The sequence below is a fragment of the Oncorhynchus kisutch genome, linkage group LG1, assembly GCF_002021735.2.
Source record: "Oncorhynchus kisutch isolate 150728-3 linkage group LG1, Okis_V2, whole genome shotgun sequence".
Taxonomy (NCBI): Eukaryota; Metazoa; Chordata; class Actinopteri; order Salmoniformes; family Salmonidae; genus Oncorhynchus; species Oncorhynchus kisutch.
In genome coordinates, this window is record NC_034174.2 from 971671 (window position 1) to 983341 (window position 11671).

Consider the following 11671-nt stretch of genomic DNA (forward strand, 5'->3'; position numbering starts at 1 on the left):
ATAATTTAGCCCAAACAACTACCTCTTTCCCTGCTGTATTTATTTTGCTCCTTTGCACCCCATTATTTTTATTTCTACTTTGCACATTCTTCCACTGCAAATCTACCATTCCAGTGTTTTACTTGCTATATTGTATTTACTTTGCCACCATGGCCTTTTTTTGCCTTTACCTCCCTTATCTCACCTCATTTGCTCTCATCGTATATAGACTTGTTTATACTGTATTATTGACTGTATGTTTGTTTTACTCCATGTGTAACTCTGTGTCGTTGTATGTGTCGAACTGCTTTGCTTTATCTTGGCCAGGTCGCAATTGTAAATGAGAACTTGTTCTCAACTTGCCTACCTGGTTAAATAAAGGTGCTTTTTTTTTTAAATAACAAGGACAACACACAGGTCTTTCCATCATTGTGTGATTCTTTATGTGCAAATGAACTCGAGCTTACGGACAATGTCATGTGATGTAGTGAAGCACCTGAGTGAGTTGGGTGCTCAGTTACGCAGGTACTTTCCCAAAACGCATGACACAAACAACTGGATTTGTTATCCCTTTCATGCCCTGCCTCCAGTCCACTTACCGATATCTGAACAAGAGAGCCTCATCGAAATTGCAACAAGTGGTTCTGTGAAAATTGTCGTAGCCTAAGCTGGACGCTGCTGCTGTTTCTGTGACTCCTGCTGCAGTGTCCAAAGGATCCTCAGCTGTCTTCCTCTTCCGGTCATTGTGGCTGGGTCGGGGAGATGGGTCAGAGGTTGATGGAGTTGCAGGGCAGGGAGCACGGGTTCGCCTGGACCGTGGGGGTGTTGGTGAGAAGGGCCAAGGAACCACCTGTAGATGGGCCCTCAGTGGCCTGCTCTGGGCTGTCCAAAACACACACACACACACCCCACCCCTACAAGCAGATGGCCAAAACAATAGAATACATTGCAAGCAATCTTAAAACATCTCCATGGTCTACGTTGAGCTAAAATGTTTACCCAAAATAACTGATTTCATAAACATCTGCTAATCATTATAACACCACAGTGCCCGTTTTCAGATGTTTGAACTAGCCCTGCTAATATGTATGATTTGACAACACAGGCACTGAAAATTTCCCACTCAGAATTTCTTCTTTCCAGAAAAGTAGGTCAGCTGAACGTAAGACCACAAACACACACTGCGGCCCCACTCTTCTCCTTCACCCATTTCAGATTGAGAACACACCGGCCCCAAATCCAAATCTTTCTCAATATTTCTTTGATATCGGCGTTCAAATTTCATGTTCACCGGATGTGCTACCTGTCCCAGACCTGCTGTTTCCAACTCTCTAGAGACAGCAGGAGCAGTATAGATACTCTCAATGATCGCCTATGAAAAGCCAACTGACATTTACTCTGGAGGTGCTGACTTGTTTCACCCTCGACAACTACTGTGATTATTATTTGACCCTGCTGGTCATCAATGAACATTTGAACATCTTGGCCGTGTTCTAATTTCCACCCGGCACAGCCAGAATGTGACTGGCCACCCCTCATAACCTGGTTCCTCTCTAGGTTTCTTCCTAGGTTTTGGCCTTTCTAGGGAGTGTTTCCTAGCCACCGTGCTTCTACACCTGCATCGCTTGCTGTTTGGGATTTTAGGCTGGGTTTCTGTACAGCCCTTTGAGATATCAGCTGATGTAAGAAGGGCTATATAAATTGATTTTGATTTGATGAGATCTGACATATCCCTCCAGCTGTTGTCTTTTGATGCTGCTTGTCAGAATATGACCGCATCGAAGAGTTGTAAAGGTGTTCTCATGTCTCACCAGTTTGTACAGACGCACCTCAAAACTGGACAAACACATAATTGCAGGGAGCAAATCTCAAAATAAAACCAGAAAAACAGGAAGATTCTGTTGCTTCTTCTTTTTCTGTGGGTTGTATGGCGGGCTACACTAAAAAAAAGTGTTTTGCCGCCACCAACTGGACGGTTTGAAACCAAAAAATGTAAAAATCCATAGGTAACAGCAGTGGCGTCCCGTCATTCAGGGCAGGTGGGGCACACATTATTAGCAAAATAATTAAAACTCCCACTTCCCTCTTTTAGTTCTCCATATCTCCCTTTTTGGGTTCCAGGACCTGAGAGGGCGGTACGGCTCCAGGACCCGAGAGGGTACCACCCTCTCAGGTCCTAGTAATGCACACATAAGTTACAAATTACACAAAAAAACACAATAGCACAATTGGTTTGGAGACCGTAAAACAGCAGCTATCTCCTCCGGCACCATCTAATTATATAGTCATGCTATTCAATTGTTTTGTCTAATATACAAAATTGAAAAGTGGTCACATGAATAAACATTAACAGATGGTGACACCGCAGAGTGAGAATAGATATTTTTATTCACAAATAAAAGTTGCATGTTTGTATGTTACCAAAATAAGACATGGAGAGGAGTCAACTACACTGGGTTAGAAGTTAGCAGAGCTAAACTAATTACAGATGTGGAGAAGTCAACTACACTGGGTTAGAAGTTAGCAGAGCTGAGCTAAACTAATGACAGATGTGGAGAAGTCAACTACACTGGGTTAGAAGTTAGCAGAGCTGAGCTAAACTAATGACAGATGTGGAGAAGTCAACTACACTGGGTTAGAAGTTAGCAGAGCTAAACTAATGACAGATGTGGAGAAGTCAACTACACTGGGTTAGAAGTTAGCAGTCATCTTGACGATGTCGTTGTTGCCCTCGACGACGTGGTTCTGTATGCGTTTATGGAAGTGATCCAGAGCTGCCAGCAGACGATCAAACAGGTCCTGGTGGCCATATAGAGAAATATGAAAAGGTGTCAATTGCACCAGTGTACTTGGACTTAAAATTGTGTTGCAAAATGCATTCATATTCAGACCTGCCAACCTGTAAGGTGTGTAGATACAATATATGTATTACACTATATATATATATATTACACTGTTTAACTACATACCTCACACTATAGATATTATACATGTAAGGTGTGTAGATATACAGTACCTGAGCTCTCGCAGTCTCCTGACTGCGGGTGTTCCTCAGGTTGGTCATCTAGACATTTATGTTGTGCCTGTGGTGTGTTACCTGTGCTTTCTCAGTCTCCTGACTGCGGGTGTTCCTCAGGTTGGTCATCTCCTTCCAGACTCATATCAAACATCTCCAATCGAAAATCAAATCAAGAGTCGGCTTTCTATTCCGCAACAAAGCCTCCTTCACTCACGCCGCCAAGCTTACCCTAGTAAAACTGAATTTCCTACCGATCCTCGACTTCGGCGATGTCATCTACAAAATGGCTTCCAACACTCTACTCAGCAAACTGGATGCAGTTTATCACAGTGCCATCCGTTTTGTCACTAAAGCACCTTATACCACCCACCACTGCGACTTGTATGCTCTAGTCGGCTGGCCCTCGCTACATATTCGTCGCCAGACCCACTGGCTCCAGGTCATCTACAAGTCCATGCTAGGTAAAGCTCCGCCTTATCTCAGCTCACTGGTCACGATGGCAACACCCATCCGTAGCACGCGCTCCAGCAGGTGTATCTCACTGATCATCCCTAAAGCCAACACCTCATTTGGCCGCCTTTCGTTCCAGTACTCTGCTGCCTGTGACTGGAACGAATTGCAAAAATCGCTGAAGTTGGAGACTTTTATCTCCCTCACCAACTTCAAACATCTGCTATCTGAGCAGCTAACCGATCGCTGCAGCTGTACATAGTCTATTGGTAAATAGCCCACCCTTTTTCACCTACCTCATCCCCATACTGGTTTTATTTATTTACTTTTCTGCTCTTTTGCACACCAATATCTCCACCTGTACATGACCATCTGATCATTCAACACTCCAGTGTTAATCTGCAAAATTGTAATTATTTGCCTACCTCCTCATACCTTTTGCACACATTGTATATAGACTCCCCCTTTGTTTTCTACTGTGTTATTGACCATGTGTAACTCTTTGTTGTCTGCTCACACTGCTATGCTTTATCTTGGCCAGGTCGCAGTTGCAAATGAGAACTTGTTCTCAACTAGCCTACCTGGTTAAATAAAGGTGTTCTCAACTAGCCTACCTGGTTAAATAAAGGTGAAATAAATAAAAAATATTTAAAAAATCTAGACATTTATGTTGTGCCTGTGGTGTGTTACCTGTGCTTTCTCAGTCTCCTGACTGCAGGTGTCCCTCAGGTTGGTCATCTGACTGCGGAGGTGTTGAGAATCTCTGTCTCTCTCCTGGATCTGGTCCGCTATCTGCTCCCTCTTCTGGTGAACATTGTCACACTGACTATAGAGACACACATATTTCATTTAAGCATACTCCTCCCCCCTACTCTTCTCCTCCCCTCCCTACTATTCTCTTCCCTTCTCCTCTCCACACTTCTCTTCTCCTCCCTACTCTTCTCTTCTGTTCTCCACCCCTCCCAACTCTTCTCCACCCCTCCCAACTCTTCTCTTCTCCTCCCCCCCACACTTCTCCTCCCCTCTACTTCTTTTCTCCTCTACTCTTCTCCTCCCATCCGTATTCCTCTCCTCCCCTCTCTACTCTTCTCCTCCCCCCTAGTCTTCTCCTCACTTCTCTACTCTTCCCTTCCCTACTCTTCTCCCCTCCCTAATCTTCTCCTACCCCTCCCTACTCTTCTCCTACCCCTCCCTACTCTTCTCCTACCCCTCCCTACTCTTCTCCTACCCCTCCCTACTCTTCTCCTCCCCTCCCCTCTACTCCTACCCTACCCACTCTTCTCCTCCCCTCCCCACTCTTCTCTTCTCCTACCCTCCCCACTCTTCTCCTCTCCTACCCTCCCCACTCTTCTCCTCTCCTACCCTCCCCACTCTTCTCCTACCCCTCCCTACTCTTCCCTCCCCCTCCCTACTCTTTTCTCCTCCCCTCCCTACTCTTCTCCTCCACTCATCCCTCCCCCTCCCTACTCTTCTCTTCACTTCTCCTCCCTCCCCTACTCTTCTCCTCCCCTCCCTACTCTTCTCCTCCACTCATCCCTCCCCCTCCCTACTCTTCTCTTCACTTCTCCTCCCTCCCCTACTCTTCTCCTCCCCTCCCTACTCTTCTCCGCTTCACCTCCCCTCATCTACTCTTCTCCCTTCCCTCATCTACTCTTCTCCTCCCCTCATCTACTCTTCTCCCTTCCCTCATCTACTCTTCTCCCTTCCCTCATCTACTCTTCTCCCTTCCCTCATCTACTCTTCTCCCTTCCCTCATCTACTCTTCTCCCTTCCCTCATCTACTCTTCTCCCTTCCCTCATCTACTCTTCTCCCTTCCCTCATCTACTCTTCTCCCTTCCCTCATCTACTCTTCTCCCTTCCCTCATCTACTCTTCTCCCTTCCCTCATCTACTCTTCTCCCTTCCCTCATCTACTCTTCTCCCTTCCCTCATCTACTCTTCTCCTCCCCTACTCGTTCCCCTCTCCTACCCCAGTACATCCTCAACGTATTGATCCTTAATCTCCTTCTTCTTCTGTCGTCGTATATGTTGTTTGGACTCCTTGTCCATCTTCATCCCTAAAGATCTCTTCAGCTGGCCCTCCTCCACACCATGGTTCTTCAGTTCCTTCTGCTGTGCCTCATACACACACACCAGAGCCTGGGCCTACACACACCCACACACACACACCTTAGCCTATTGCACCTCAGACGGCAAAAGCATTACATTTGAGGTCCAAGTTTAATAACATTTACTCAATGCTTCATGTAAGCTCTTTTGTTTGTGTACCCAGTAGGACAGTAACACAGTAGGAACAGTAACACAGTAACACAGTAGGACAGTAACACAGTAGGACAGTAACACAGTAAAGCAGTAACACAGTAGGACAGTAGGACAGTAACACAGTAGGACAGTAACACAGTAGGAACAGTAACAGTAGGACAGTAACAGTAGGACAGTAACAGTAGGACAGTAACACAGTAAAGCAGTAACACAGTAGGACAGTAACACAGTTGGACAGTAACAGTAGGACAGTAACACAGTAGGACAGTAACAGTAGGACAGTAACACAGTAAAGCAGTAACACAGTTGGACAGTAACACAGTAGGACAGTAACACAGTAGGACAGTAACACAGTAAAGCAGTAACACAGTAGGAAAGTAACACAGTTGGACAGTAACACAGTTGGACAGTAACACAGTTGGACAGTAACAGTAGGACAGTAACACAGTAAAGCAGTAACACAGTTGGACAGTAACACAGTAGGAAAGTAACACAGTTGGACAGTAACAGTTGGACAGTAACACAGTAACACAGTAAAGCAGTAACACAGTTGGACAGTAACACAGTAACACAGTAGGACAGTAACACAGTAAAGCAGTAACACAGTTGGACAGTAACACAGTAGGAAAGTAACACAGTTGGACAGTAACAGTTGGACAGTAACACAGTAAAGCAGTAACACAGTTGGACAGTAACACAGTTGGACAGTAGGACAGTAACACAGTTGGACAGTAACACAGTAGGACAGTAACACAGTAGGACAGTAACAGTAGGACAGTAACACAGTTGGACAGTAACACAGTAGGACAGTAACACAGTTGGACAGTAACACAGTAGGAACAGTAACACAGTAAAGCAGTAACACAGTTGGACAGTAACACAGTTGGACAGTAACACAGTTGGACAGTAACACAGTTGGACAGTAACACAGTAGGACAGTAACAGTAGGACAGTAACAGTAGGACAGTAACACAGTAGGACAGTAACACAGTAGGACAGTAACACAGTAGGACAGTAACACAGCGGTACTGGAGCTGTTGGGTCTAACAACAGTACTAACCTTTTCCTGGTGCTGTTGGGGCTAACAACAACAACAACAACAACAACAGTACTAACCTCTTCCTGGTGCTGTTGGGGCTAACAACAACAGTTCTAACCTCTTCCTGGTGCTGTTGGGTCTAACAACAACAGTACTAAAATCTTCCTGGTGCTGTTGGGTCTAACAACAACAACAACAGTACTAAACTCTTCCTGGTGCTGTTGGGTCTAACAACAACAGTACTAACCTCTTCCTGGTGCTGTTGGGTCTAACAACAACAGTACTAACCTCTTCCTGGTGCTGTTGGGTCTAACAACAACAGCAGTACTAACCTCTTCCTGGTGCTGTTGGGTCTAACAACAACATCAACAACAGTACTAACCTCTTCCTGGTGCTGTTGGGTCTAACAACAACAGTTCTAACCTCTTCCTGGTGCTGTTGGGTCTAACAACAACAACAACAGTACTAACCTCTTCCTGGTGCTGTTGGGTCTAACAACAACAACAGTTCTAACCTCTTCCTGGTGCTGTTGGGTCTAACATCAACAACAGTACTAACCTCTTCCTGGTGCTGTTGGGTCTAACAACAACAGTTCTAACCTCTTCCTGGTGCTGTTGGGTCTAACAACAACAACAACAACAGTACTAACCTCTTCCTGGTGCTGTTGGGTCTAACAACAACAACAACAACAGTACTAACCTCTTCCTGGTGCTGTTGGGTCTAACAACAACAGTTCTAACCTCTTCCTGGTGCTGTTGGGTCTAACATCAACAACAGTACTAACCTCTTCCTGGTGCTGTTGGGTCTAACAACAGTTCTAACCTCTTCCTGGTGCTGTTGGGTCTAACAACAACAACAACAACAGTACTAACCTCTTCCTGGTGCTGTTGGGTCTAACAACAACAGTTCTAACCTCTTCCTGGTGCTGTTGGGTCTAACAACAACAACAACAACAGTACTAACCTCTTCCTGGTGCTGTTGGGTCTAACAACAACAACAGTACTAACCTCTTCCTGGTGCTGTTGGGTCTAACAACAACAGTACTAAAATCTTCCTGGTGCTGTTGGGTCTAATAACAACAACAACAGTACTAAAATCTTCCTGGTGCTGTTGGGTCTAACAACAACAACAACAGTACTAAACTCTTCCTGGTGCTGTTGGGTCTAACAACAACAGTACTAAACTCTTCCTGGTGCTGTTGGGTCTAACAACAACAATACTAACCTCTTCCTGGTGCTGTTGGGTCTAACAACAACAACAGTACTAACCTCTTCCTGGTGCTGTTGGGTCTAACAACAACAACAACAGTACTAACCTCTTCCTGGTGCTGTTGGGTCTAACAACAACAACAGTACTAACCTCTTCCTGGTGCTGTTGGGTCTAACAACAACAACAATACTAACCTCTTCCTGGTGCTGTTGGGTCTAACAACAACAGTACTAACCTCTTCCTGGTGCTGTTGGGTCTAACAACAACAGTACTAACCTCTTCCTGGTGCTGTTGGGTCTTGTTCATGGAGCTCTGGAGGTCCTGCAGTAGTTTAAATATCAGCTGGATGTCAGCCTCGCTGTGAGTCACACCCTGGACATTACTCTGCAGCCCTACCAGACGCTCGTCTGCCGTCTCGATGGCCAGCTTGATGTTCTTCACGTTTTCCTTCATCTTCTCCATCTGAATCTTCATCTCTTCAGGAGACTCAACGATCTGAGACTTTAGCTTACCAATGTTCTCCTTTAGAGTGGCCACATCAACCTTCAACTGGGTCTGACAGACACACATTTTAGTCGTAGGATAATCATTTTAACATTTCAAAGCATTCTTCAGCTTGATCATAACGTACCAATTTTTGGGACTTCTCTGCCATCTCCGTTTTCCACTCTGCAATATTCTCATTGATAGCATTCTGAAACGAAACATAAAGGTTTCTTCTTGAACAAGTCCACATAGTCCCTCCCCAGTTGTCTTTTGTTCTGTATGGTACCTAATGAATATGACCTGGTGGAGTACTGTACAGTACCTACCACTTCCTGGTATTGGTGCATGGTGTTGGTCTGCAGGTCAGACAGAGCAGAGTCCAATTCCCTCGCTTCAGCCTGCTGCTCTGGGGGGATGGTACTGGAGAGAGGAGTCAGAGGTCAGAAGTACAACAGATCGTTTCATCTTCCAGGGCTGCATCTCAATAGTCTAATGCACTACAGATGGTTTCATCTTCCAGGGCTGCATCCTCTCCTTCACTCGTTCAACACTTACGTCAGCTTGTCCATTTTCTTCTGAGCGTCTTTAGTTCCTCGTGAGTAAGCCTGAAGCTTGTCCATGTCTTCTCTCTGAAACAACGAGAACACAGTACTGTTACCATACCCTTCACACTACTGTACCCTACCGTACCCTTCACACTACCATACCCTGCACATTACAGTACCCTACCGTACCCTGCCCTTCACACAACCCCTCCATACCCTACAGTACCATTCACACAACACTACCGTACCCTTCACACTACGCTACCGTACCCTTCACACTACGATACCGTGCCATATACCACCCTAACCTACCGTACCAGAGGTCAGCAGATTAATTAGGGCTGATTTCATAACAATTCGTAATCAGCCTTTTTGGACACCGGTTATGGCCAATTACACTGCAATCCACGAGGAGACTGTGTGGCTGGTTGACCACCTGTTACGCGAGTGCAGTGTCAAAAGGCAATGAGCCAAGGCAAGTTGCTAGCTAGCATTAAACTTATCTTATAAAAAAAACAATCAATCTTCACATAATTGCTAGTTAACTACACATGGTTGATGATATTACTAGGTTAACGAGATTGTCCTGCGTTGCATATAATCAATGCGGTACCTGTTAATTTATCGTCGAATCACAGCCTACTTCAACTTCGCCAAACGAGTGATGATTTAACAAAAGCACATTTGCGAAAAAAGCACAATCGTTGCACAAATGTAACCATAAACATCAATGCCTTTTGGTTTACCTGCATATGTAGTTAACCTCTGCGAGTAAGGCTAGTTTCCTGAATTTCCGCCTGTCTGACGTGCCCAAAGTAAACTGCCTGTTACTCAGGCCCAGAAGCTAGGCCATGCATATATTTGGTAGAATTGGATAGAACACTCTAAAGTTTCTAAAACTGTTAAAATAATGTCTGGGAGTATAACATAACTGATATCGCAGGCTAAAACCAGAGGAAAATAAATCCGGAATAATTTTTTGGGGAGCTCAGAATGACTTCCAATGTAATGCTATTGAAAGATCTCATTTCCACCTCCCAGATTGCAGTTCCTTTGGCTTCCAGTAGATGTCAACAGTCTTTATACAAGGTTCTTACAAGGTTCTCGTTTCTTTCTTTTTTTTAAATGAAGAACTATTTGTAGTCGTTCCAAGTCTTACGTGGGTGCGCTCTTTGTTCTTTTTTTGCTATTGAACATAGTAATATCCGTCTGAAATATGAACATTTATTTAGATATTAGACAACATGAGGATTAAAAAAAAAAACATTGACTCAGAAACTTTTTGGAATCCTTTGTATGCATGTTGAAGGACTGGATTATTGTATTCAATGGCGCCAACTAAACAGCGTTTTTGGGATATAAAGAAGGACTTTATCGAACAAAACAACCATTCACTGTGTAGCTGGGACCCCTGGGATTGCAGAGGATGCTCTTCAAAAGTAAGTGATTCATTTTATCGCTATTTGGTGTCGCCTGTGCTCGTTTGAAAAGAATGTTGTTGTGGGGCACTGTCCTCAGACAATCGAATGCTATGCTTTCGCCATGAAGCCTTCTTGAAATCTGACAACGCAGTTCGATTACCAAGATTCTAAGCTAAATAATCATGTATGACACTTGTATTTTCATGAATGTGTAATATTATGATTTAGTATTTTGAATTTGGCACACTCCGATTTCACCGGATGTTGTCGAATTTGATCCCGCTAGCGGGATCTCCGCTCTAAGAGGTTTTAAAAGAAATGCATGTTAGCAGGCAATATTGACTAGGGAAATTGTGTCACATCTCTTGCGTTCAGTGTAAGCAGAGTCAGGGTGTATGCAGCAGTTTGGGCCGCCTGGCTTGTTACGAACTGTTGAAAGGCCATTTATTCCTAACAAAGCCTGTAATTAATTTGCCAGAATTTTACATAATTATTACATAACATTGAAGGTTGTGCAATGTAACAGCAATGTTTAGACTTAGAGTTGCCACCCATTCGATAAAATACAGAACGGTTCCGTATTTCACTGAAAGAATAAGCATTTTTTCCCCGAAATGTTAGCTTCCGGATTTGACCATATTAATGACCAATGGCTCGTATTTCTGTGTGTTTATTAAATTATAATTATAATTAATATTATAATTAAGTCTGATGGTAGGCAGCAGCAGGCTCGTAAGCATTCATTCAAACAGCAGCTCTTAGCAATGCTTGAAGCACAGCGCTGTGTATGACTTCAAGCCTATGAACTCCCAAGATTAGGCTGGAAATACTGCCTATATGCCTTATATACTTATAAGTGCCTATAAGTATATGAAATACAAATGGTATAGAGAGAAATAGTTATCGCGTCATAATTTCAATAATAACTACAACCTAAAACTTCTTAACTGGGAATATTGAAGTCTCAGCTTTTGTGTGTGTATATATGTATAGATACAGTGCCTTGCGAAAGTATTCGGCCCCCTTGAACTTTGCGACCTTTTGCCACATTTCAGGCTTCAAACATAAAGATATAAAACTGTATTTTTTTGTGAAGAAACAACAAGTGGGACACAATCATGAAGTGGAACGACATTTATTGGATATTTCAAACTTTTTTAACAAATCAAAAACTGAAGAATTGGGCGTGCAAAATTATTCAGCCCCCTTAAGTTAATACTTTGCGATTACAGCTGTAAGTCGCTTGGGGTATGTCTCTATC

At 43.9% G+C, this 11671-nt stretch overlaps 1 protein-coding gene across 3 annotated transcripts in view; it reads right to left on the reverse strand.

Moving 5' to 3' along the window:
• Positions 1-2346: 2346 nt before the first annotated feature.
• The window catches only part of nuf2 (UF2 component of NDC80 kinetochore complex), a 29872-nt gene continuing 20547 nt past the window's right edge, over positions 2347-11671 (reverse strand). The window contains exons 7-13 of one of the 3 annotated variants that reach the window (XM_031810655.1): positions 9000-9073; positions 8771-8864; positions 8590-8652; positions 8235-8513; positions 5418-5593; positions 4139-4274; positions 2347-2778 (exon numbers count right to left, since the gene is read on the reverse strand). In XM_031810655.1, coding sequence (XP_031666515.1) covers positions 2671-2778; positions 4139-4274; positions 5418-5593; positions 8235-8513; positions 8590-8652; positions 8771-8864; positions 9000-9073 — 930 coding nt within the window. In that variant the 3' untranslated portion in view covers positions 2347-2670. The remainder of the gene's footprint in view (positions 2779-4138; positions 4275-5417; positions 5594-8234; positions 8514-8589; positions 8653-8770; positions 8865-8999; positions 9074-11671) is intronic. The other 2 variants (XM_031806606.1, XM_031816325.1) reach the window with 2 other exon arrangements.